Source organism: Pan paniscus, chromosome 7, assembly GCF_029289425.2.
Source record: "Pan paniscus chromosome 7, NHGRI_mPanPan1-v2.0_pri, whole genome shotgun sequence".
Taxonomy (NCBI): Eukaryota; Metazoa; Chordata; class Mammalia; order Primates; family Hominidae; genus Pan; species Pan paniscus.
The window spans coordinates 67,031,776-67,059,302 of NC_073256.2; the positions used below are offsets into that span (position 1 = coordinate 67,031,776).

Genomic DNA, 27,527 nt, shown 5'->3' on the forward strand with positions numbered 1-27,527 from the left:
ACGGCGTTATTTCTGAGGGCTCTGTTCCGTTCCATTGATCTATATCTCTGTTTTGGTACCAGTACCATGCTGTTTTGGTTACTGTAGCCTTGTAGTATAGTTTGAAGTCAGGTAGTGTGATGCCTATAGCTTTGTTCTTTTGGCTTAGGATTGACTTGGTGATGCGGGCTCTTTTTTGGTTCCATATGAACTTTAAAATAGTTTTTTCCAATTCTGTGAAGAAAGGCATTGGTAGCTTGATAGGGATGGCATTGAATCTGTAAATTACCTTGGGCAGTATGGGCATTTTCATGATATTGATTCTTCCTACCCATGAGCATGGAATGTTCTTCCATTTGTTTGTATCCTCTTTTATTTCATTGAGCAGTGGTTTGTAGTTCTCCTTGAAGAGATCCTTCATGTCCCTTGTAAGTTGGATTTCTAGGTATTTTATTCTCTTTGAAGCAATTGGGAATGGGAGTTCACTCATGATTTGGCTCTCTGTTTGTCTGTTATTGGTGTACAAGAATGCTTGTGATTTTTGTACATTGATTTTGTATCCTGAGACTTTGCTGAAGTTGCTTATCAGCTTAAGGAGATTTTGGGCTGAGACGATGGGGTTTTCTAGATATACAATCATGTCATCTGCAAAGAGGAACAATTTGACTTCCTCCTTTTCTAATTGAATACCCTTTATTTCCTTCTCCTGCCTAATTGCCCTGGCCAGAACTTCCAACACTATGTTGAATAGGAGTGGTGAGAGAGGGCATCCCTTTCTTGAAAGCACAGATTTTCAACAGCAACAGTGGTGCCATTTCTATTGTGAGGTTAGGAGAAATTGATTGGCATAAAAATTAATATCAAAGTTCCTCAATTTTAATTTAAAGAGAAGATTAGAGAGTACACGAATGGGAGTATTCTCACTTGCAGCCATTTGAAAATATATTTCCTGAGCAAAAGAAAATACTGAGTTACATGTCACTGACTATGAATTTTACTTAATTTAAAGCCAGTCTCCTGTGTTTTCATTCTGAAGTATACATTTTATGTGAATGTCATGCCGCTCTGAAATGAAAAGGAAAGAATTGCTACCTATAGAAAGACAGGTTTCCACCTTTACTTAGAGAATGTTTTTTAATTTTCCTGAATTTTAATTTCCTAAATTTCCATAATTGGAGACCAATGCAGATTCACTTACACATGGCACTCAGATGTGTGCATAGACTTAGCATCCAGGCAGTCTGCTAAGTGCCTGACATACTTTAAATTATTTCATCTTCTCAGTAAACTGATGAGACACATACAGTGATCCTCATATTAGGGATGAGAAGTATGAGACTAAGAATAAGCACAAAAGGCTGCACAGTGAGAAGGAAATGAAGAGAGCACGTATAACACCATGGTCTGACATCAGAGCCTTTATTGCTGTATTGCCAAGTGCTGGGTTATGCTGTTTCTCATAGTCTCCTTCTGTGCTAAAGCTGAAGCAAAACAGAAAATAAAAACAAACATTGGCAGTTGCGTAATAGCAGTGCACCACCCTTCAAAGATGTCCATGGCCTAATCTTTGGAACCTGTGAATATGTCACCTTACATGGCAAAAGAGATTTTGCCAATGTGATTCACCAAAGGATATCAAGAGGGGAAGACCATTGTGCATTATCCGGGTGGGCCCAATGTAATCACAAGAGTTCTTAAAAGTGGAAAAGGGAATAGAAGAGTGAAAAGAAGGGGCCCCAGCAAAGGAGTGTGGGCAGCCTCTAGAAGGGGGAAAGACAGGGAAACAAATCATCCCGTGAAGCCTCCTGAAAGGGCACAGCCCTGATTTTAGCCGAGCAAGACCAATTTCCGACTCCTGACCTCTGAACTACAAGACAATAAATCTGTCTTTTTTTAAGGCATCTATTTTATGGTACTTCATTACAGCAGTCGCAGGAAATAATACAGTGGCTAAAAGCATCAACTTTGGAATCATATAGATTCAGATTAAAACCCGCATTCTCCAGTTGACAACTCCGTGTCCTTGGGAAAGTTAACACCAGCTCATGAGATAACAAAAGTGTTAATGAAAAGTGTGAATGTGCCCAGGGCATATACAGAAGAGATTTGCCTCAAACTATTCTATATATGTTGGAGCACGAATAATTATTTTAAAAAATAGCGCTTCATGTAATAAATTTTCTTACAAAATGAGAGGTGATGTATGTCACAAAACACTCCTTTTTGTGCAACAAACGCCAGCCAAATATGAAGGAAATATTATTACTATTAGAGTAAAGCTATCCCATCCATAAAACCTAAGAGGTTAACAAGAAAAATATGGCTTCCATTTGGGGACTTTTTTGATTTGACTGTCTCATATTGAGGTGAGAAAATTATAACTCTGAAGAGGAACAGTATCATTCCTAAGTCCTGAGATATATTAGAAAAACTCATCAAAGAATATCCTTCTTCAATCGTGCTTTGATTCTGTAACAGTAGGCATCGGCAAACTATTCTTAAAGGGTGGTTAGTATACCCTTGGACTTTTCAAGCCATACAATCTTTGTGGCAACTATTCCACTCTGCCAGGTAGTGGGACATAGGGAATGTTAAGTAAATGTGTCTGACTATGTAACAAACTATTCAGAAGAACAACGGCCAGCCTGCAGGCTGTGGTTTGCCAAACCCTGTGTTAAAGTGGCATCTTGACCTGAAGGGTTTTCACTCTAACTAGCATTCATAGTGCCCTCTTTTATTCTCAAAAATGCCCTGGGGTACATAGCCCTGGTCCTGTGGCCACATAGGCCTAGAAGTCTCTGCTCTGCCCAGGATCCCAAAAAGGCACTTGATTGTGGAATACAAGGTGTATTTATTCACCTTGGAAGACCCCAAGTGTAGATAGGGACTGTCCTAGACATGTGGTACAATGGTCATCCCACGTCTGCCTCACATTTCACAAAGATAAGCACATTCAGCAACCCCATGAGCTATAACCTGCTCAAAGGAAGGGAAAGGATGTGTCATGGGTCTGTATTTGCTGAGTAACTACCCAGAGGCAGAGTTCCCAGGAAGCAAGTGAAGATGACTCTGCAGAGCCCTAACCACAAGGGCCACTCCCAAGACCCTAGAGAGGGCCTGCAGGGTATTCACACAGTCACAAGTGTGCATAAAGTGTGTGTGCATATAAGCATCAGGCCCTCCTTGACTTTGTAGACACTATTCCAGATGCTGGGTGAACACACTCAACAAAAGAGCTCTCAGAGGACTGGGATGGGGCTCAACCAATTCAGAACTATCACCTGCTCACTCACCCTCCAGAAATCATCGATGCAGGTATGGTGTTCAATTCACTTGTGCTGCCTCTCCCTCAAATTCTGGTTTATAACAGTGACTTAATAAATGTCTGTGAAATGTAGATATCAATGCATTCAATGCAGGAGAAAAGGTAAGTCATTCTAAAAGAAAATATTTTTAAAAAATGGTTTTGTGAGTTAAATAGATTAGAAAAAAGGGAATTCAAATTATGAGACAAAAGAAACAACCAATATTTTTTAAGTATATATTGAATTGAAAAATAAAGGGTGAAGCTGTGAAAGAGAGGATCTAGAAAGATTAAAAGATGATATAATTTGGTTTCAAAGAGGATACGAAATGTTATAGAGGAACTGAAAAAGCAGTAGAAGACTGGACACTGAGAAGAGATACATAGAAAAACAGGAAATAAATGGCTATGTTCCTTCTTGCTTGCTTGCTTTTGTTTTGGCAGAGGATAAAAGAGCTTTCCAAAACTTTAAAAAATCTATTACTGCCTAATGAGACCCATACTTAACTCCAATTTACTCTCAGGGCAGTTAGCCCACCACCCCCAACTCTGCCAGCAGAACTCCACTGAGTAATGGGACTGTCACAGGACAATCCCACAGCTCCCCACTGCTCCTTTCTTGTTTTTCTAAAGGAAGATTATCTAAGATTATAGCTAATTTATGACTACTTACGCCTCTCTTGCTACAGGTACTGACACTAATGGATCTTAGCTGCACTTGGCTGAGAAATAAATCGGTTCTATAGATCGGCAATAAACACAGCTACAGCAGGGAACGCAGCTTCAGCAGTCCACCTATGCCTGCGAGAAGAAAGGGATGGGCTAGACGGGGAATGGGAATTTGACTGCAGGATTCATATGTGTATGATGTGTGATTTGGATGGATGGCTAAACTGAGTTTTTTCTCTTTCCACACGCCAACGCCAGACACCTGGTTGCAAGCCTCTGGCTGCAGGAACCATATGTGCTGCTGGATGGGGTAGTGCAGCACAGGGACGTGGGAAGACCCACTGTCCCCAGAGGCCTTCCCGACCAGAGTGCAGAGCGCCTGTGTCTCCACATGACTCAGCAATGACTGTGGCCTGAGAATGCCTGGCTGCACAGAAACATCAATCTGGGATTTAAAAATAAACAGGCTGGGTGCGGTGGCTCATGCCTGTAATCCCAGCACTTTGGGAGGCCAAGGCAGGTGGATCACCTGAGGTCGGGAGTTCCAGACCAGCCTGACCGACATGGAGAAACTCCGTCTCTACTAAAAATACAAAAATTAGCCGGGCATAGTGGTGCATGCCTGTAATCCCAGATACTCGGGAGGCTGAGGGCAGGAGAAACGCTTGAACGTGGGAGCAAAGGTTGAGGTGAGCTGAGATTGCACCATTGCATTCCAGCCTGGGCAACAAGAATGAAACTCCGTCTCAAAAATAATGGTAATAATAATAATAATAAACAAATAAAGCATTCATACTGTAGTCCAGATATTCTTTCCAATCAGCCCTGCTACAAGATTTTGTGTTGGAAGCAATTTTCAAGCTTTTCCTCATGGAAGGAAGAAAAGGACTTACTTATATTTTTAGCCTCTAAACAGTCACTTTGCACTTGAAACCTGCAAACTTGTTTGCTATACTTTATTTTTGAATATTTTGAGGGCTGTCTCTACCATAGCCACTCAACTGTGGTCTTCACACCTCTGTCATAAATGAACCCATATATATTAGGTCTGATACAAAACCAAAATATGTTATTAAGGGTTTGGGCAGATATATAAAAAGTTTAACACATTTTAGTTTACTGCTGTTCTTAAAGTGATTATCAACTGCGGACCATTCTTGTACTTATGAAATAAAATATAAGCATGCCTGCTAACAATTCCAATTTTAGTTCCTTAGCTAGAAATGGGTTTTGAATCAGTTCTAATGTTTATATTCATGTTACAATTATGACCAAATTATACTATTACTTTTAAAGATTTTGGAACTGTTGTTTATATTTCTGGTTTGCTATTTAGATATGTTAAAAATGCAAATTGTTTACATAGTTCAAATCCCTAATCTAAGGCTACAGGAAATATAATACCTCAAAAACAAAAAACTAAACCAACAAAACTAATGAGATCCATCCATTAATCCTTCTGCTTTGTTTAACAAATACTAAGAATCAGGCATTGTTAGACATTTAAGGAGATAAGCCATACTCCTCCAGAATGTTCACATTTTAATGTGGAAGTTGCACACATAAATAGTTGCAATGTACTGTAAGTATTTTAATATTAATAGGTGCAAAGTCCTGCAATATTACCAAAGAAAAAATAGCTCTGCAGGGGTAACAATATTAGGTGCCATAGAAAAGAAGAAATGCATTGCAGGAGGACATAAAGAGAGCTGCTGTGAACACTCAGGTCTAAGTAGGGAGAGGCCTTTTTTTTTATTATTATACTTTAAGTTCTAGGGTGCATGTGCACAATGTGCATGTTTGTTACATATGTATACATGTGCCATGTTTGGTGTGCTGCACCCATTAACTCGTCTTTTAGCATTACATGTATCTCCTAATGCTATCCCTCCCCACTCCACCCACCCCACAACAGGCCCCAGTGTGAAGATACATAGTTAATTATGGTAAAATCTTTCATTTAAACAATTGCTCAGCAGCTAAAATTGTAGGGAAAAATATAATTTAGAATGAATGTAAGCTTCTGTTTCTGGCTATGGTGTGATGGAAAGGAGACTAGTTTTCCCATTATAAACAATCACAAAAGAGGACAACATGTGTGAGCCCACAGCTTCCAAACACTGGACAACAAGCAGCCTAAGACTGAGGAGCCTAAGAAGAGGGAAACTCATGACAATGGCCTCAGTTTCCCTTCGGGAGAAATCTCCCCCACACTGCACAGGGCACTAGAATCCCAGCAGAGCAAGGTGCAGCTGCACTCAAGAGGCTGCCATCCCAGTTCCGGAAAGCTGAAGCAGCTGGGAACAGGTGGTGGGACCTGCGGTGGGGAGTGGGCAGACATTTACCTTGGGGACCCTCACAGTCCTGGGGATGGCTAGCTGACACCTGAGCAAGAGGAACTGCATGAGGTATACCCAGGGCAACTGCTGCAGGAAGTTGAATCAGAACACGGTGATGGCTGTAACACCTCAGTAATACCCAGAGAGCAGCCAGACAGCAGCTTGCCAAGTCTTAACAGAATAACTTTTATCCTTCTAAGGATAAACTCTACTCAACAGAGCTGAAAACCAAGCCCTGCCAAGATTAGCATGGCCAACAGCATTTGGAAGTTCAGCCACCCCACATCAGCGGAGCTTAGGCAACATTCCTGGGGTTTCTACATTTCCACCCAAATGAAGCATAAAGCAAAACCTATGCAAATGCAAGGCGGAATCACAGTAATTGATATGCATTTAGAAATTACGAGACAGAGAAGGAAGCAAAATTGGAATTCACACTTAGGAAAGTAATGAACCCCTGAATGATGGCTGTGATGTTTAATTTATCAGAAAAGGACATTAAAGCCACTATTATACATGTATTTAACAAATTAAAGAAGGTATGCTCTTATTGAATTAACATTTAAACACATGTAGAAAGAAAATTAAGAATCATAAAAATGTAAATTCTAGAACTAGTACAATAATCAAAATGAAAATTTCACTTGATATATGTAAGAGGAGATTGAAGATGACAGTAGAAAGTCTTTGAACTAGCAAGAAAAATCAATAGAATATTTCCAACCAGAAGAACAGACAGGAGAAAAAAATTAAGCAAATATAAAGTCTTCTACACTGCCAGTGGGAGTGAATAATATTACAACCACTTTGGGTAACAATTTGGCAGTTTCTTATAAAGTTAAATACAGAGTTACTTAGTGACCTAGAAATTATACTGTTAGGTTTTTTATTCAAGAAAAATGGAATCATAGGCCCACAAAAAGACTTGCATGTAAGAGTTCATCGCAGTTATTCAGAAGAGATAAATACGGGAAACAACCCAAATGGCTGCTTCAAATGGAAGAGTAAACAAATATTTGTATATTCATACAAACAATACCACTCACAATGAACAAAATATATGGTCTACAGGTGCACTTCACAATATAGGTGAACTCCAAAAACATTCCAAGCAAAATAAGCTTAAAACAATACATACGGTGTGATTCAATTTATGTGAAGTTCTAGAAGAGACAAAATGAATGTACAGTGAGAGGAATCCAATATGTGGTTGCTGGGAAGGGTCTGGATGAGAAGACAGACTGCAAAGACCATGAGCTATGCTTCTGGAATGATGACAATGCTCTTTGTCTTCACTGGAGTAATGATTACAGAGGTACGAATATTGTTCAAAGGCTTCAAATTGTACACTTAAAATGTGTGCATTGTATCACATGCCACTTTTGATAGATACATGATGTTAATTGAAAATTGAGTTTAGTTTAGTCAGATTTTGGGGATTTAAAGATGAAATGCATTAAATTGCATTCAGATGTATACTCTGGTGGTAAAATAGAATTTAGAAGTGAAATAAAGCATAAAGTTTTCTATAAAATATTTGCTATGATTTTGTATGGTATATAATGAGGAACAACTGAATATCTTTATTTCTGTGTTAGATTTTGATAACATAATGGTAAAGATTTCTTCAGTTGAATTTTTATAACTGTAAAATAATCTATCATAGTACTAAACAATTTTCAAAGGCAGGAATAAAAAGTAGATTCTAAAAGTGAAGAAGTTATATACAGGTTGTAAGTATCCCTCATCCAGCTTGGGATCAGCAATGTTTCAGATTTAGAATCTTTTCAGATTTGGGAATATTTGCACATACATAATGAGATATCATGGGAATGGAAACCAACTCTAAACACCAAATTCATTTATGTTTCACATACACCTTAAAAGATATATTGCAGCTGAAGGGGGCTGTGGAAGTCTTTTTTTCCTTGAGGATGCTTTTGTGCACCTGTTTTAACTGAAACTGGTCATATGAGTTCAGGATGGAATTTTCCACTTGTGGCATCATGATAGTACTAAAAAATTTTGGATTTTTGATTTTTGAGCATTTCAGGAATTTTGAATTTTTGGATTGGTGATGCTCAACCTGTATATATTTATAACTTCTAAAACACATTACTAAGACTCACCACTGTCTACACAACTGATGTTAAATTAATGTCATACTTTAAGGCGTTAAATTATTTTGCACTCTGTTTTTGCTAGACAAATAGAGCTGCACGCCTTCTAAGAAATGGACCTTTGAGGATAATTGACTGACAACCTTATTTTTAATATGGCCTTGTCACTTTTTATTTGCTCAGGCATGTGTGTCTTCTGTGTTGCAGGTCTACAGTGTTGACAGAATGAGTTTTGATTGGTTAAGTGTGTGCATTTTTAACTTTTTGAAATTGGGGTTAAGGTCATGTAAGAATCAAATGTGTTGTTCTCTGTTGTAACTTCTCATTCCTTTGTATAAAAGATTATAATACATCATAGTTCATTGATGCCACTCAATAGTTGATGAAAAAATAAATTGGTAGGAATAAGTGTAAAAATCTAGTTTTCACCTAAGAAAATCTGTCTTGTCAAAGGTGTTCAAGCAAAGAATAATTTTCAAATCAAAGCCTCTTGGAAAATTAAAATGAGTCTCACCCAAGCATGTCCCACTTCCCCTAATGAAATATCTAGAGAGCAGCTGCTTTGTGCTAGGCCCTGGACTGAACTCTGGGGATTCAAAGATAAATTAGACAATTTATTTGCAACCAAGGAGTACATACTCTTGGAACCTGTCATTCAATTAATATGTTCTCTAGAAAAGCAGAAATACTGTGCAATGAAAATGACCAGGGGTAGCAAGGCTCTAAAACTGGCATTTAGAGTCAAACAACAGGACTTGGTCTAATTGTACAATACCCTTATAAAAGTATTGTTTAGAAAAAAAATGTGATACTCAAAACCCTTGTGCTAGCTTTACCATAAAAGACTATGTAAACCTGGGAGCTAGGAGAGAGCCTTCCTCAGTGCACCATATGCATAAGTAAGGAGATAGGAGATCTGAGGGAGAAGGGAATAAAACGCTGAACAGAAAGCAGCAGAGACTAGAGATGAAGACAAGACGCTGGTCTTCCAGAGGCCCAGCTATGTTTGAGCAGCTCAGTACCCTTCTGTGACATAAAGAACAAAGTCACTGCCTCCAAATGGGATAGAAAAAAGGACTGGTCCTTGACTAAGAGCGCATGGTAGTCACAAATCTGGGGGCTGCTTTTTGGCCAAGAGAGCAGCCATTTGAAGGCATATGGGAGAGACGCATCCTTTTCCTATGTCTGAGATGCCAGCGAGGAAGAGACACTACATCAGTGAAGGAATAGGGGGCACCCAGGAATCTGTGAGTCTTCTGAAAATACACACAGATTTCGGTCTATTTTTCTCTCTTTGTTGTATCTTCCTGCAAAAGAAGGTTCATAGATTCTACTAGATTTGGGAAATGGTCTTACATGAAATGGTCAACAATCACTGTTTCACAGCAATTAAAGTTGCTCCTGGGCCTACTAAACACTCAGGAAAGGTGAGGGGGTGCTGTCGATGCAACGTCTTTAAAGGCTGGCATGAATATGAAAGTTGATAAGTATTTAGCAGAGCAATGACAGCTGAACATGCAGAAGAAGGAAAAGCCAAGCCCACAGGAAAGGGGCAACCTTTTCGGGCACAGGAAGACAAAGACAGAGAATGCAAGTTTTTGGGAAGGAATCATGCGGTTTGACCTCCTGAAACCCAAGAGTGGAAAGCAGAAAGAAATTAAAAATTGTTTGTTAATTTGTCTGTTTTTAATATCGAGTGAAGCTATCATAAAATAGGTACATATACAGAATATAAGTTACTTAATTGGTGAAATATGAGCTATTCTTTTAAGGAGCAGAGGCAGGGCTGGGCACGATGGCTCACATCTGTAATCCCAGTACTTTGGGAGGCTGAAGCAGGCAGATCACATGTGGTCAGGAGTTTGATACTGGCCTGGCTAACATGGTGAGACCCAGTCTACCAAATATACAAAATTAGCCAGGCATGGTGGCATGCACCTGTAATCCCAGCTACTCGGGAGGCTGAGGCAGGAGAATCACTTGAATCTTGGAGGTGGAGGTTGCAGCAAGCCGAGATCGCACCAATGCACTCCAGCCTGGGTGACAGAGAAGGACTCCGTCTCAAAATAAATAAATAAAGCCGAGGCAGTTACACATCCCTGTGATTATGAGTGACAAATGAACTTATACTTACTCAAAACCAAAAGTAACCGTATCCACAAATTACACACAGTATTATATTTTCAAAAGAGGATTCAAAAATAGCTTTGAAAATGGCCTCTCTGGAAATTTATGTTCACCATTCAGTGAATAACTGATCTTCCCCTTTTGCTCATTAAATGTTTTAGAAACAATAAAAAGAAACAGAGTGGCCAGGCGCGATGTAATCACGCCTGTAATCCCAGCACTTTGGGAGGCTGAGGCGGGTGGATCACGAGGTCAGGAGATCGAGACCATCCTGGCTAACATGGTGAAACCCCGTCTCTATTAAAAATACAAAAAAAAAAAAAAAATTAGCTGGGCGAGGTGGCCAACGCCTATAGTCCCAGCTACTCGGGAGGCTGAGGCAGGAGAATGGCGTGAACCCGGGAGGTGGAGCTTGCAGTAAGCTGAGATCGCCACTGCACTCCAGCCCGGGCGATAGAGCCAAACTCCCTCTCCAAAAAAAAAAAAAAAAAAAAAAGAAAGAAAAAAAAAAGAAACAGTGTGATTCTTGAGAGCAAGAATAATCTTATAAAAAGAAAATAATTCATTTTCATATGATCCTGGAATAAAATAAGCTCTTTAAAAAATAAAACACTTTTGACCAAGAAAAAAATGAAAAGATTTCCTGAGCTCTTGGTACTGAAGGAGGCAGGATATTTGTACATGTCACAAATCTTTCTGGCAAATGCTGTGGTCTGTGGATCTGACAGCAGTGAACTCTGAGGAGCAGATGCCAAGGAACCACACCCAGACCCCGCCCACCTCTCCCGGAACTCCTCTGCTGTCCTCCCCTCTAGGGGGCAGTGTTCCACGTACAATTCCACTTAGAAAAAAGTGTCGGCTTCCCTGGTGCATCTTAATGTTTTGGGGGTGAGATGAGTCCGATGCTAATTCTAGGATTAGACTCCTTGGTGCAGCAAGACCCATGGCTTTTCACGTCTCACACATATCACACGGGCCCTGGTGCCAGTCTTTACCCTACTTCTCATGTATCTCAAATGTCCTTCTTGGCACTCACAGCCAAGTCTTTCACAGACAGCTGCCATCTGCTTTAGGATTGGGTTTCCACACTGCTATGATCTAAATGTGTCTCCCCAAAATTCAAATGTGGAAGCTTCATCTCCGATGTGATGGTATTAATAAGCGGGGCCTTAGGTGGTGATTAGGTCATGATGTGTTTGGAATTGGTGAGGTCTTGGTCTCACTGACTTCAAGAATGAAGTTGCGGACCCTCACGGTGAGTGTTACAGTTCTTAAAGGTGGTGTGTCCGGAGTTTGTTCCTTCTGATGTTCGGACGTGTTCAGAGTTTCTTCCTTCTGGTGGGTTCGTGGTCTCACTGGCTTCAAGAGTGAAATTGCAGACCTTCATGGTGAGTGTTACAGCTCTTAAGGCCACATGTCTGGAGTTACTAGATCCTCCCGTCCGGACTTGTTCATTCCTCCTGGTGGGTTCATGGTCTCGCTGGCCTCAGGAATGAAGCTGCATAACTTTGGGGTGAGTGTTTCAGCTCATAAAGGCAGTGTGAACCCAAAGAGTAAGCAGCAGAAATATTTATTGCAAAGAGCGAAAGAACAAAGCTTCCACACGTGGAAGGAGACCAGAGTGGATTGCCACTGTTGGCTCAGGCAGCCTGCTTTTATTCCCTTATCTGGCTCCACCCACATCCTGCTGATCGGTCCATTTTACAGAGAGCTGATTGGTCTGGTTTGACAGGGTGCTGATTGGTGTGTTTACAATCCCTGAGCTAGACACAGAGTCCTGATTGGTGCATTTATAATCCTCTAGCTAGACATAAAAGTTCTCCAGGACCCCACCAGATTAGCCACATACAGAGTGCTGATTGGTGCATTTACAAACCTTGAGCTAGACACAGAGTGCTGATTGGTGTGTTTACAATCCCATAGCTAGACATAAAGGTTCTCCAAGTCCCCACCAGATTAGCCAGGTACAGAGTGCTAATTGGTGCATTCACAAACCTTGCGCTAGACACAGGGTGCTGATTGGTGCATTTACAAACCTTGAGCTAGACACAGAGTGCTGATTGGTGTATCTACAATCCCTTAGCTAGACATAAAGGTCCTCCAAGTACCCACTAGACTCAGGAGCCCAGCTGGCTTCACCTAGTGGATCCTGCACCAGGGTGGCAGGCAGAGCTGCCCACCAGTCCCACGCAGTGTGCCAGCACTCCTCAGCCCTTGGGTGGTCGATGGGACTGGGTGCCCCGGAGCAGGGGGCGGTGATCGTCAGGGAGGCTCGGGCTGCGCAGGAGCCCACGGCAAGGGTGGGGGTTGGCTCGGGCATGGTGGGCTGCAGGTCCGAGTCCTGCCCCGCGGGGAGGCAGCTGAGGCCCTGGGAGAATTCAAGCTCAGCACCGGGACCCAGCGCACCCTCCGCAGCTGCTGGCCCGGGTGCTAAGCCCCTCACTGCCTGGGGCCGGCAGCACCGGCCAGCCACTGGGAGTGCGGGGCCCACTGAGCCCACGCCCACCCGGAACTGGCGCTGGCCCGCCTGCGCCTCTCCCTCCACACCTCCTGGCAAGCAGAGGGAGCCGGCTTCCGCCTGGGCCAGCCCAGAAAGGGGTTCCCACAGTGCAACCGCGGGGTGAAGAGCTCCTCAACAGCGGCCTGAGTGGGCACCGAGGCCGAGGAGGTGCCCAGAGCGAGGGATTGCTGCGAGGGCTGCCAGCACGCCGTCACCTCTCAATGAGGGTGAAGTCCTCATTAAAGTTATTAATGAATTATAAAAGAGGCTTCACACGACATTTGCTCCTTTTGTCTTCCCTCCACTCGGCCATGTGAGGATACGGGGCTCAAGATACATCTTAGAGGCAGAGACAAGGGCCTCCACCCAGTGGACTGAAGTGATTTAAAAACAAAGTCCTAAAACCACACTTGTAAATTAATACAAAAAGGAAAAGAAGTAATAAGATAAAGAAATACTATGTAAATTAAACTACTTAAAGCTATATCATCTTCAGCAGCTCCTGAGAAATTGCAATCTACATATTTGAGAACTGACTGTAAAAACCATTCCAATTTATTTTGCACTCACAGTTGAATGAGTATATGTTTCATATTTTACAAATTTGCCGTTAATGAAAGGGGAAAGTCAGGCATCTGTGACAGCCTAAGCAAAAAGCATCTGGCTTCTACTGACTTCTGGCAACCCACCCATGCCAGTCAGCAATGCTCTGTCCTCCTCTGGCTAACGCCAAGCACCAGGCTGTGTAGAGTTCCACTAGTTCAAATATTCTCCCAGGCAAGGATAATGACTCAATGTTTAGGCTGCATAGACTCTTGGGGCCAATATCCCATAGGCATGAAAGGAACAAATAGAAAGGCTACTGAGTGAATGCTCAATCAAGTCTCCCCAGCTGCTGTCCGTCTGAAAGGCCACTCATACTTCACATCAGCCACTGTAAGGATGGACAGTGGCCGGCAGTGGAGGCTAATACAGCTAACACTAGAACCACATGATTTAGGAGGAATTTGGGACAGGAAATTTGTAAGAAGAAACATTCCGGGTACTCTAATTTGTGGTGAATTTACAAGTTAGCTGCCAATTGAGAAGTGAGACTCAAATTGCACAAGACGTCATACCCCTAACTTTTTCCAATCCAGATAATCTACCCACAGGAAACATTTAAAATTCTGATAGGATTGCATACATGGCCACAAGCCTATCTGTGCCATCTTTGAGCTTCTCCTGGATGACTCTAGCAGCTGTTGGATTCTTGGCTCCTATGCTAGTCTCTCCTCCTTGCAATACACCTTCCAGATGCCTGCCAGTTACCATGTCAGGGAAGAGTCTCTCTTCAGGTCACTCTCTTGCTTTAGAGTTAAATACGGAGTGAAGATCAGATTCCCTTGCATGGCACACAGCCTCTTTAAAACCCATCCCCTATTACCTCTTTGTTCTCTCCTCCTGACACTCAACCCCATGCCTTCCTGCTTCCAGTCCCTCACCCCAGATGCCACCTGGTGTTCCCCCATCATCTAGCCTCTTACACTTAAACTTCTAAGACCAGATCAAATGACATCTCTTATCAGTGGCTTGCTGTGAGCCTTCCATTTCTCAGCTCTGTGTGCTCACAGCATTTAATCGCGACTTCTACCAAGCCCTTTCCACACTGGTCACAGCAGCTCCCTGACTCCCCCGCACGCTGTCAGGCTTTCCCTGTGTGGATGCTGTTTCAGTCATCTCGGCTCCCACGCCTACCACAGGGCTACATCTGAGCAGATGTGCAATATCGTAATGCCCCTGACAACTGAAATGATCATGTTATAATAAAACATCTACGGCTAACATTTATTGATTGCCTGTGATGCAGGAGGAATGGGGCCAAGTATCTGATGCATTTTATGTAATTTAATCTTTAAACAATTCTGAGAAGAAGGTGCTACTTTCTCATTTTATAGGTTTCCTGAGATTGAAAACTGTTTACTTTTCACAGGCTCTTGGTACTATTGGGTGGTAGAACAGAGATTTAAACCAGGTCTTCGTGAATCCAAATCAATGTCCTTTCCAAAAGAAATGTGCAAATTCAATCTGCAGGGTACTCTGATTTCTTTTAAATACATTACACATTTTCACAGTTTGATATTCCACATATGTGACAAATTCTATTGACACAGAAGTATTTATAGCCTTAGTTTTGCAAAGAAAGGCCTAATCTTGAAAATTGGCTATAGAACTTATAATTTTAAACTTCTTTGAAATATTTCACACAAATATACCTTAAAATATTAATAAATATTAGTCTCCTATATTTAACCTACTACAGACAAAACTTCTTTGTGAAACTGTTTTTAAAAAAATATTTTTAAAGGAGGAATCTTGGTGACCGTGAGGAACAGTTGAATCTCATTCCTGGAAATGTATACTTGTAGTTTTAATGAAACTTCAAATCCCGTATGTAGAAAAAGTAACAGTAATACTTTACTGAAAGACATTAAGGATGCAGTGAAAAAGCCCCAACTTAAATTCCAACCATGAATTTAGAACTATCACAAAAAATAATTTGTTTTTATTATCACTACTTTTCTCTCCCTAAGAAGGCCTATGTGATGGGCCAGTTTATTTTATGAATTTATATCGAATGTATGGCCTCATATCAACAAAAGGGCCTTGCTTGGATTACCACAGAACACGAATGGGCTAGATATGCTTACCTCACCTCTCCTAACTGAAATGCAAGTTAATAGGAGGCAGCAATATTTGCATTTCCAAGGAGGTGGATAGAAAAAGGAGCAGAAAGGGGGATTTCAGTTTCTGGTGAATCCTTCCTTTAATATTAAACCTCTCCAACAATAACAAGTACTAAAAGCTCTGCAACACCCCCAGGGAACCAAATTCCAGCCACACAAAATGACCTTTAACACTTTTACCTCTCCTAAGAAATGTTTAAATCCAGGCAGCATTTGCATACTTACTTTCTCAGTTTTTGTCTAATCTCTGAATCTTTAATTTCATTTTGAAGATCCTCAAAGTTCTTAACTGAAGTCAAATTACAGAAAACTCTGAAGTCAACATATGGTGGGATCCCGTGGTCTCTACCCCTTTGAATGATGGTGGCAGCCGAATCCACGGCCGCAGAATAAGCCGCGGAGAAGAGCCTCTGGGTCAGCTCAGGACTGAGAAGGTAGGAGGGTGCCCGCCATTTAGCAGCCACGCCAAACAGCCCCCGGAGAACCGGGTCTATCCCACCTTCCTTGATTATTCTGGACGGTGAAAAGAGCGCTTTATGGAACGGAAGGTGGCCTTCGGAAATTTCACCTAAGGTGGCATTCAGTCGGTAAAGAATAGGATTGATTAATGTGTGGCCAAATCTAAAGGCTGCAGTAGCAAAAGAGTTAATGATGCCCGCATTCACGTTGGGGTTGTAGCCTCGGTAACCCCTCAGCATCCTAGTGCCAGGGTCCCCCAGGACCTTAGGCAGCCAGTGGCTGTAGGTGATGTGCTGCAGCTCCGCGCCCACGATCTTCCTGGCTTCCTGGTAAACCGTGTTTCCCTCCCAGTGGGGGTTCAGGGCGGACAGCTCCGTGGCCACCCTGTTGTGTTCCCGGAACCACAGGGTGTGCATGGCGGTCAGAGCCAGATGCTCGTTGGCCCGGTGGTCCCCGGCCAGGAAACAGGGGCTGTCCTGCTCCTGTCGCGCGCACTCGGTGGGTGGGCCTGTAGAAAAGGGCAATAAGGGCTTTCCGGAGGGAGGCCAAGGAAAGCCTGTCCTCAGGAGACCCCGAGGCACCGAAGGGTCTCTGAGAGCCTGGGATTCCCGCTCCGAGCTCCCGTAAACGTTGGAGCCATCGATGTAGGCTGTTTGCTGGTTGATCTGCTCTCGTGCATAGACTGAATCCACCGTCGCAGAGGGACGGCCGCTGGCACACGCGGGGCTGGAGCGCGCGAAGAGCATGCAGGGCGCGTGGGTGCCCCGGGGGTCGGCGTGCCGGGTGTTCATGGGGAAGCAAGGAGGGTCGTTGGTGCAGACGGAGCTGCACGGCCGCCCATCCGAGAAGCGGGCTGTGCTCAGCGCAGGCACTGTGTGGTCCAAGTCGTGCTCTAGAAACCAGCCCCAGTGCATGAGCATGCGCGTGTAGCTGTGGTCGGGGGTGACGGCCGCCGCGCGCGCCCACACTGTGGCGACCAGCCGGGGCGGCGGGAGGGGCTGGCGGGAGCCCACAGGAAGGCCGAGCCCGCGGGGCGCGCGGATGCCGTCCTGGTAGGCTGGCTGCAGCAGGCGCGCGAAGGCGGTCAGCGCCGCGCCCCACGTGGGCTGCTGCAGGTTGTTGCACGTGCCATCGTGGGCGCGGTACTTCGCATGGAAACACCGGTCGGAGCAGTTTGGCAGAGGCCTGCGAGCTGTGCATCCAGATAAATTGGCGATGAGGCTGAGGGAGCGCGGGGACACCAAGTCATTGTATCGGAATTCTGAAAGGCAAGCGGCGAAAGCCGTGAGGAGGGCGGGCCTGGGAGGGCGCGGGCAACTTGGAACTCCAGGTGCTGCGGGAACCACCTCCCACCCCGCCCGCCCTGAGTGAAAAGAGGCCTTTCTTACTTCCAAAAACATTTCGTCAGCTCACAACAAAAGGGGGGATCATTCTATAACACTAAAAGATGTTTCCAGAAGATCCCGGGATTACTTTTGAGCGTTCATCCTGTAAACAATGGCTAGCTGCTAGAAGGAGCAAAATGGAAGGAGAGCAGATGCCAGCCAGACACTAAAAGATGTTTTCAGAAGACCCGGGATTACTTTTGTGCTGTTCATCCTGTAAACAATGGCTAGCTGCTAGAAGAAGCAAAATGGAAAGAGAACAGGTGCCAGCCAGCTCCTAACTTCTACTCTGTGCCTTTACAAGAACGATGTTGGCAAGGATTTGTTCTTCCACATCCCAGAATTGTTTTGTTGATTTTTGTTTGTTTCATTTCAGAATTTTTTCTCTCAAGTTTTGTGCTTCTAGAGAACAAGGTCAAAGAAATATCAGTATGGATCATGTGAATATTAACCCACATGATACTTGACAAGGAGGGATTAAGCAGCAACTTTCTGAACTACTATAAGCTGTCATTCCCTGGCAAACGGGCAAAATAATAAGGGACATGCTTGGAGCTCTACCTTTTAACAGGGCTTAAACTTCCAGCATTCTCCCAGTGCTACAAAGACTGTTCACTAATCATACTAAAAGTTACCATCCTTATTTAATCTTCAGAAACTGGCAAGCAATAATGGGACCATTTGCACTTTATCCATGTTAGCCAGTCCCTGGCTGGATCCTGAGATATCTTAATCTTGGGTATCTGGATATTTTGCCTCAGGAAGCTTTGAAAACCCATCATACTGGGTGACCAGGGACAGTCAAATGCCAGTTAGAGAAATTGTACAGAGCTCTAAGGGCTGAGGCAAGCTCACAGATAGGCCTTCTGCACCACGTCTCGGTTGGTTTCCTAAAGGAGAATAAAGAAAGGGTAAGCCGATAGAAATTGATGCTGTACTCACAGCACAAATAGTATATAGCAAAGAATCACATTCACTTATTTCATTTGAAAGAGAACAACTTAGAAAATCTGAAAGCTTTCTATATCATCTCATTTGACATCTATTAACTAGGTGTCTGGTTTTAAAAAGAAATACACAAGAACTTGGATATACCAAAAAACAAAACAACAACAACAAAAAAACAAAAATCAAAAGAACTGGGGAGGTATTATAAATATTATAAGTGGTAGAAGAAATTTCAAGTAAATTCACTGAATGATTCAGGTGATTGAAAGGATAAGTAGAAGAATATCCCCCTGGTAATAAAGCATTTCTCTGTAAAACACAATAATATCTTTTACATTTGAAACACAAGTTCACTTAATGTAGGTTCCCTAGATTTGTTCTCTATACATATAACTTAAAAGTTGAGACAAGTTTGAATATATATTTATCATCCTTACTTTGGAATTACAGTTCCTATGAGAAACATCTGCATTTATTTGGTAAAAGTAGTGAGTAAATTAATTTCTAAATCCCATGATATTCTGGAGATTAAAAGTTCAGTGTCCTTTGCTAAGGTGGTGGTCAGTTTTGCTGTGGGCAGTAGGCTGAGAATAAAATGGCTTTGTGGCTGACCTTTGTCTTCCAAGTCCACAGTGAGCCCCTGCTTCACACGTTCCCGTATCAGCTGCAGCGTGTGCTCAAAAATCTCCCCTGCTCTGGCCATTTCCACAATCAGTGGGTCACGCGGGTAATGAAACTGAGCCAGCAGGTCACTGGAGGTGTGAGGTTTTCTGCAAATGACAAAACACATGATTCTTTACAAGGCAAAACAGCAGAATCCATGAAGCTTGCAAATACTGTGCATTTAAAAAGGCATTTCCCAAACATTCGAGAAGAATGAAAGCTCCACCACTACAATAGAGGCTCTACAGAGGAGCTGTGGGTTCTTTTCCTATTTTGCTAACAACTTATTCCAAATGTTAGTCCCAGTGCTGAACTCAAAAATATATATTTTTAATGAATGGATGATTTAAACAATAGTTTTAGGAAACAACATCTATGGTGGGGTTCTAAACTGGGGGGGTCGGTTGATGAATGGATTATAGGAGGCTCAGTAAACCTTCTGAAGTACTATGCAATACTCTCGGTCTGCAGGACTTGGCATTTTGTGTCTTCTCTTTCCCTGAGTGTAATCTCCTAGAAATTCCTCCTTGCCTTTAGAATCCTCCTCAGGCCTCACTCTCCCTGTAGAGTTTCACTGAGAGCTCTGACAAGCTATCACTCCATCTTCTCTAGTACTCCTGTATCCTTAAATATGTGTCTTATATACTCAGTAAAATGTACTTGAATTGCTGACATATTGTCTCCTCTGCTAAAGAAAGAACTAGGTTGCTGATGAGATGTTGACCTATTATTTATCTTGTATCCCAAATACCAAGCCCACTGACCAGCACATAATAGCAGTTTATGCACATTTGTAGAACTGAACCAAATATGTTAAAAAGAAATTTAAAAGCACTGAGAATGTGAAGCAAACTGTTTTAGAGACTTTGATCAATTGAGGCACATCTCATCCTCTATGTTTTGAATCTTAACTACTTGAGGTCACAGAATAATAATAATGATGCTAATAGTTCACTTTGGTTAAGCACTTTCTATTCTCCAGGCACTGTTGAAGCATTTTTTACATATTATCTTACTTTTTCTTCCTAGCAAGCACATCCATGAAGTAGATCCTACTGTTATCCCAACTTTACAGAGCAAGGAGCCTGAGGTACAAAGATGTTAAGTCACTTGCTCAAGGTCACCCAGACAGAAAGTAATGAAGTGAGGAATCAAGAAGAGAATATAAAGCTAAATCGGCTGCGTGGTTCTAGAACACACATGCATGATCACAAAGCCCTTCTATTTATGGATGTGCAGGAAGCCAGAAGAGACTCAATTTGGGATTTTACGATGTCCCTTTTTGACCACTAACTGCAAATACTGAATATATACTTTATCCGATTATGATGAAACCAACAATCTTTTTTTGTTAATGCATCCTGATGTTACAAACACAGAGAAGTTAATGGGATTGGAAGGTTTCACTAGTCCATGAACATTCCAATTCAAATTAAAATAATGTAAAATGCCAAATATCCTAAACATAATGTTTGTCATAGGCTCCCAGTTTATACCGAGGTGTGTTCAACTTGATAATCATTCTCAATTCACACATTGCAGGAGCACTGCATCTGACACTGTTTGGTGGATGCTGAGGTAACCCAGCCCATTGCCTAGTGTCTATTGTCAGCCTGTACAGCACGGACCTTTGGCATAAATTAATGCCATTTAGATTCTATGGGAAGAAGTTTCCCCTTTTTTAGGGTGAACTGATAATGATGGCTAGCCCAGATGGGGACGCATACACAAGGACTAAAGAAAGCACTCTATTGCAATCTTATGCACTATAATGTGACTTATGGAGATGATAAAAACTAAGTAGAACAGAAATGAAAACAAGGTTTCAATCTATGTAAAATAAATTCTTACTGTGAAAACAAATGTCTTCGTGTGGAGTTAATTGCACTGTCAACTCTCTGTACAGCATCAAGAATGGAAGATTCAACAAAGTCATCGCCAGCTTGTCTACCCTGTATAGCTTTGAAAATCAATTCCATGATTAAAAATATCAAACAGACCTTGAAGTTAGGCATGATATGATATGAATGGCATTACATTTTTAAATGTAATGCCATTACATTTAAAACCTCTAAGACAATGAAAATGTTATACAATATCTACATGATAATGCCCATTGCAGAGAGGTAGGTAATTATCTTGAAGCAAAGCTTCATCTAACAATAATAATGTTATTTAGGGAATTAAAGTATTCCAAAATCTAGTAAAGCTATGTAAAATATTTCCTTTTGAACAACGCTGATTCACACGGGATCCAAGTATGTCAGCAATTTGTCATCTTGGAGAAGGTATGAAATACCTATCTCTTCAGCCACCTTGCTTTAATGTTAAACATTAAAGCAAAGTAAATATTCTCCCATCCCATAGAGGCTTCTTAAGGCAAGAATTGAACTGTCAATAAGATTTATGGGAAAATTAATTTATGTTTTTTTATAGCTCTCTAACATGTGAAAATATTGCAAAGTTGAATCCTGTAGACAAAGGAAGCTATTTACTTACAGCTGATCATTTCCAGTCTATTGAATCTTCTTCAAATAATGTTTTAAGAAGTTTAACAGTAAAGGAACAAATACTAAATAAAAATAATTACGAATGAATATTTACAGTTCATATCAGAGAAATAATCAGCACAGTATCTAGTTCATTTTTGAGATACTAAAAGTACAGTAACATTTTATATGACACAGGCAATGAAAACAATAACTTTTTGGCACTGCTAAATATTGAAAGCAAAAGTCAATATAGCTTTAAATGTTGAGTTTGAAAATAATGTCATTTAGGGGAAGTAAAAGTGATTAAAAACTTGAATAGTAATAGGACGGTATTGTATGTATTATCCAAAAGAACTCCCAATGAAGTAACTAATATAAGCTTAAGTCAAGGTGTTACCACAATATAGTATGATAGATATATACATATTATATGTATATATCTATATATGTGTTTCTATACATATTTAAGCATATATATTTGACAATAGATGGGCCCATATAGCATTCTCCATCTAGATATTACAGGAAAATTCCTGTATATTATGACCATCTATAATAGCCTAGATTTTATTGTCTTAAAAAGACCACCAACATAAAATAATTTTAAGAAAAAAAATACAAATGGTATGGAAATATTGTAAGGAAAGAATAAAATTCAGGACCATACTGAAAATTCTTCTTGGCAAACTAGATTATGTGCAGCAATTCTGAGTAAGTAGGGTGGCTCCACTGTCAAGTCATTGCAGCCTTTATGATGACCACAAGATTGAGGCTCTAAATGGCCAATGCTGCCTTTCCTAGTCCAAAAAATACATGGGATTGATTTAGCTAAAGATAATTGAAAGAAAAAAATACAAAAATTGATTAATTCAATTGGATGAAATTAACAATTTCAAGAACATGAACAAAATAACTAATAAATGACACAAATAGCTGACAATATTTGCAATCTCAAACTCTGAGGCAGAAATGATATTCTGTTTCATACAAAGAAACATTATAATACACTAAGAAACATATAGGCAAGTTATAAAAGAGGAAAGCTCAAAAGTTAATAAGGATATAACATGCTCAAAATCACTTGTAACCTCAGAAATGAAAAAGTGTCAATGAACTACCATTTTATGCTTATTCTAGCAAAAAATAAAAATCTGGTTAAAGTCAAATTTTGACGGGAGTGAGAGTTCCTATAAATCCTCAGGCAGACTGATAGGACTGTGGAACTGACACCTATTTTGGGGATTGTATTTAGAGCCTTTTTTGGCGGGGGGGAGATGGCAGTTGTTACTTTGTAATATTGCATATGCACACATCCTCTCATCCAGTAATTTCAATCCCATGCATATATGCAGAAAAATTATAATTGAAATCCACAAGGGTATGTATGAGAATGTTTATTGCAACTTTGTGCAGTAGGAATTGTAGAAAATTGGTTGTACAACAGTGGAAGTATGGGTGTATTAGTCTGTTCTCGCATTGCTATAAAGAACTACCTGAGACTGTGTAATTTACAAAGAAAAGAGGTTTAATTGGCTTACAGTTCCTTGGGCTGTACAGGAAGGATCACTGGGGAGGCCTTAGGAAGCTTACAGTAGTGGTAGAAGATGAAGAGGAAGGAAGCACATGTTACATGGCTGGAACAGGAGAGAGAGCAAAGGGAGAGAGGCTACACAATTTTAAACAACCAGATCTCATGAGAATTCACTCATTATCACAAGAACAGCAAGAGGGAAACTCACCCCAATCACCTCCCACCAGGCCCCTCCTCCAACACTGGGGATTACAACTGGACATGAGATGTGGACAGGGACACAAATCTAAACCATACCAGTGTGCAAGGAAAATGTGGTGGATGTTCAACGTGGAATGTCATGCAACAGTTAGAATTGTCTGGGCATACATGGATGGACACTTAAAAGATGCTTAAGGTAAAAATTCGAAAACTAGAAAGAGATAACCATAAAATGATCGAATTAAAATATATAATACTTAGATGTAGTATAGTTGTTACATATATAGCAATGATGATGAAAGTAGAGTATGGACATAAAAGGTAATGAATTAATTAGTTAACCAATTGAGGAATCAATCAATATAATTACTGTGATTATGAGAAAACAATACTATAAACATAGCTACATTAGTCTGCTTATGTGTTCAAAAAAAGTCAGTAGGAATGAGCCTACTTAATTTACTTTTACCTTAGAAATAAAGAAACTAAAATCAATCAAATCAATCTGCACTGGCATGTATGACTTGATTATTTAATCAACATATTAGCTTTTTATTCACTTTTGGACCTCAAATATAGAAAGCAGCATTAATTACATGCTTCTGTTTGTGACATGTATTGTCATTGGGCTACTGCATCTGGGACAAAATATGTTATCAAAGGTCTACGTGGATTTGGAAGTAAGAAGGTTGTGTGCTAGGACTGAGTTACCGTACAGGACATAGTGCTATTGAGATGCCAAAACTTAAAAGGCTATTCACAATGGTGGACAGAAGTTGATATAAAGTATAAATTTCAGGAAACCGTCATTTAATATGTGAATGTGAATTGGATTGATGTTTTTGCTTTTATTCTGTTTATAAAATTGTTTTGCTGTTATAGTTGTATAAGATTTACAAGCATAGGGATTTTGCAGCACTTGTCTTCATCGTTTAGCTCATCCATTAAATGGAGAGAGCAAGCCTTGCTCAGCACAGAGCTCAGGGCTGATGTGATTTTCAGATAGCAAAGATATGCAAAATTCTTTTAAAACTGCATGTTGCAATGCACATATAAGGTGGCTTTCACGATTAATGCATTTTAAAACCTATAGGCAATTTGTATCCTCACATGATTATCAATTGATACTGTGTTATACTGTCAATATGATTTGCTATTTATTTATATGAATCAGAAGTCAACCAGTGTGTAAAAGTGAAAAGGAGAAGAAAATTTTTAAAATGGAATTGTATGCAAATATTTTTTGAAATATTTAAACTCTAAACTACACAAATAGAAAACACATAAAGTTGTTCAGATTCTTAAAAGCACATTAAATATGTGATATAGTCAAACAAAAACATTCTTGATAATAAAGCTTTCTCGTTTTTATGTCAGCTATGATTTTTTAAGTTGATGTGGTTTAAGAGTAAACTAAAACTAACTCTTTTATTATTCATTTGATTTCAGTGTTGTTTTGTTTGATTTGGTACAACTGCAAAAATATTTTTATAAATTTCTTTAGAACAGCACTGTGTTATGTAAGCAAATCCAATGTGTTGGGGAAACATTAGAATTAATCAATACTGTTGTAGTTATTTGTCTCAAAAATCATCTCAGTTAATGGCTTAAGGAATAGAACAATCAGAAAATTCTGAGCATATTCTCCATCTTTTTATGCAAAATTTTACAGGAGTAGAGGGACAACTAGATCATTTTTCTTTGTTAAGTCTCAGGGTAATAAAAATGAGAAAAAGGCTTCAGTATATTTACAAAATAAACATGTTTAAAGTTATTGATGCACATCTATTTGCAATCCTATCCCTGCATCTATGAGGCTATCACCACTATTGATGGTAAAATCCAATGGTAATATTGAGTCCTTTCAGAAAAGGGGGAGCTTAGGCCACGTGGCCACTCACTGCTCTGCATGAAAGGGCTGGCTCTGGGTGACTTGGGGACTGGACCTAGAGATGGGATGCAGAAACAAAACAGCTGTGCTCCTCTGTCACCCTTGCAAAAAAATGCCTAGACCTCAATAAAGGCTGAGATTTTTTCACAATTACCAGTTCAGTTTTGAGTATTTTTTATCCTCCCCCTTTTTCCCCCTGGGGAAGAAAATTAGCAGATAATGTAACTATCGTAACCAAATAGGTCTTATCATACTCAGTCTTTCCCTATAAAGAGTGATGCTAAAACTGACACATGTGAGGGCTGTCCCAGGACACCAGAGACAGGTCCACATTACCATACACACTGATGGTAATGACTGCCTTTATGAAATCATTTTCTTTGAACAGCAGAGAATCTGTCTTACTCATCACTTTGCATCATTAAACATGGAAACCAATTCATTGCCCTGGAGAGCTCCACTGTTTTTTCAGAGACTGGAAAAGGAAAGGCACCATCTACTTTGTTTAAGGTTATGGTGCTTACATTATGACGTTTTATTTGTTTTCTTTATAATGTTTAAACTATTCAAACACTACAACATCAAAAATCTGGAAATGCTACTTACACATATTAAAATGTATATGTTAAAATTTTGAGAGCATTTATCTTAGGATAGAAGTATGTGGTCACTGTATATTTTATGTATAAAATGGATGAGAAATGTGTTACCTTTAACATAAAGCTAATACAAACATACATGTATGTATACTAGGTAGATGCTGTTGTTTACAAAAATATTTCCCCACTCATTGTATTATTAAAGTTTGACAAAAATAAAATAGAAAACAAAATTAAAAGCTTGGCAAGATAGCAAAGATTGTCATGTATCTCTTAATTAGTTTGTAAACTAATTTATACCCTATTCAGAGTAAATTTTAAAATGTAGTAAAATAGCAATTTAAAACTCTTCAGTTACCAATTTCACTTCATTAATGTTTGAATAAATATAACTAATGAAAATATTTTGATACTTTATTGTCCACTCATAACTCTGCAACAACTTCAGTGGCTTAGAAATTGATGTTTGTCTACACCATGACAAATATTGGGATTAAAATGTCAAATAATTCAAATAGTGAATTGTTTATACAGAGTTTTGGAAAATAACTAGAACTCACAAGAATTGAACAGGTTAATTAATGTATAGCATTTGGAACACATGGTAAATGCTCAATAAATGTTAACTGTTTATTTTTACTACTGATATTCCTATGAGTTTAGTATAGGTTATTTCATTAACTTCAAAGAAAAGGTCCCACTAAGCTAAAGTCAGCTAACGTAGCCTTAAATCTTCAATCAGTTCAGTTTGATAATAATTTATTGGGTTAAGGATACAGTTGAAGTAGCAAATATTATGGGTGGGAGGATAATTTGGAAAGTTATTTCCAAACCTACATTCAAAATGATGAAAGGCTGAGCCATAGAACAGGAGTCACATAAAGAAGAGAAGTGGAAAAGAAGCAATTTTAGGGAAGGAAAGACGAGGAGGCTTTGAGTTGGAGTAAGGGAGCTGGGGAGGAAGATAAATCGTGAGGGCTCAGCTTCCTGCTTCTGCTATGAAGGCATGCTAGGAGGAGACAAGGTCTTCGGGGAAAGACCAGGGGTTCAGATTCGAATATGTTCAAGATCAGTTTTTAACATGAGGAATTGCAAGGACTGTGGGTCCACCAAAATGAGGTGCCCCACAGACAATTAGACACTTACCTAGGAATTTCAGAGGAGATAACATTGCCTAGCATTATTTTCATACAATTTAAACCAGTATATGCATGTTACATGGTCCAAGTTTTTCATTTAATAAATTCTGGGTCATCTTTGCGTTTTTCACTTTGTCCACATATTAGTTCAATGTCTCAATGGTAAGAATTTTATCACAGACATGCTATAAAGTGTTTCCTCATTACCGTTGTACTATTTTCGTAACTATTGTTTGAATTCTATCATGGAAACATAGAAATTCTATGCCAAGAAATACTCTTGAGAGAGTTCAGGTCCATCTTTTTAAAAAATAAGAAAATCAATTCCAGTTATGGGTAAGGAAGTTATCCAAAGTGGCTGAGATCAGTGAAGTCTGATGGCTTAACCCAGGGTTTTCTTCTCACTATCTCACACTTCTAATGTTTCATATAAATGTGTTTTGTGCCTTCAGTCA

At 40.2% G+C, this 27,527-nt stretch overlaps 1 protein-coding gene across 1 annotated transcript in view; it reads right to left on the reverse strand.

Annotated features, from left to right (window-relative positions):
• The window catches only part of PXDNL (peroxidasin like), a 348,918-nt gene that overhangs the window by 72,240 nt on the left and 249,151 nt on the right, over positions 1-27,527 (reverse strand). The window contains exons 15-17 of the mRNA XM_024929820.5: positions 21,071-21,179; positions 19,169-19,326; positions 15,990-17,484 (exon numbers count right to left, since the gene is read on the reverse strand). Of these exons, the coding sequence (XP_024785588.5) occupies positions 15,990-17,484; positions 19,169-19,326; positions 21,071-21,179 (1,762 nt within the window). The remainder of the gene's footprint in view (positions 1-15,989; positions 17,485-19,168; positions 19,327-21,070; positions 21,180-27,527) is intronic.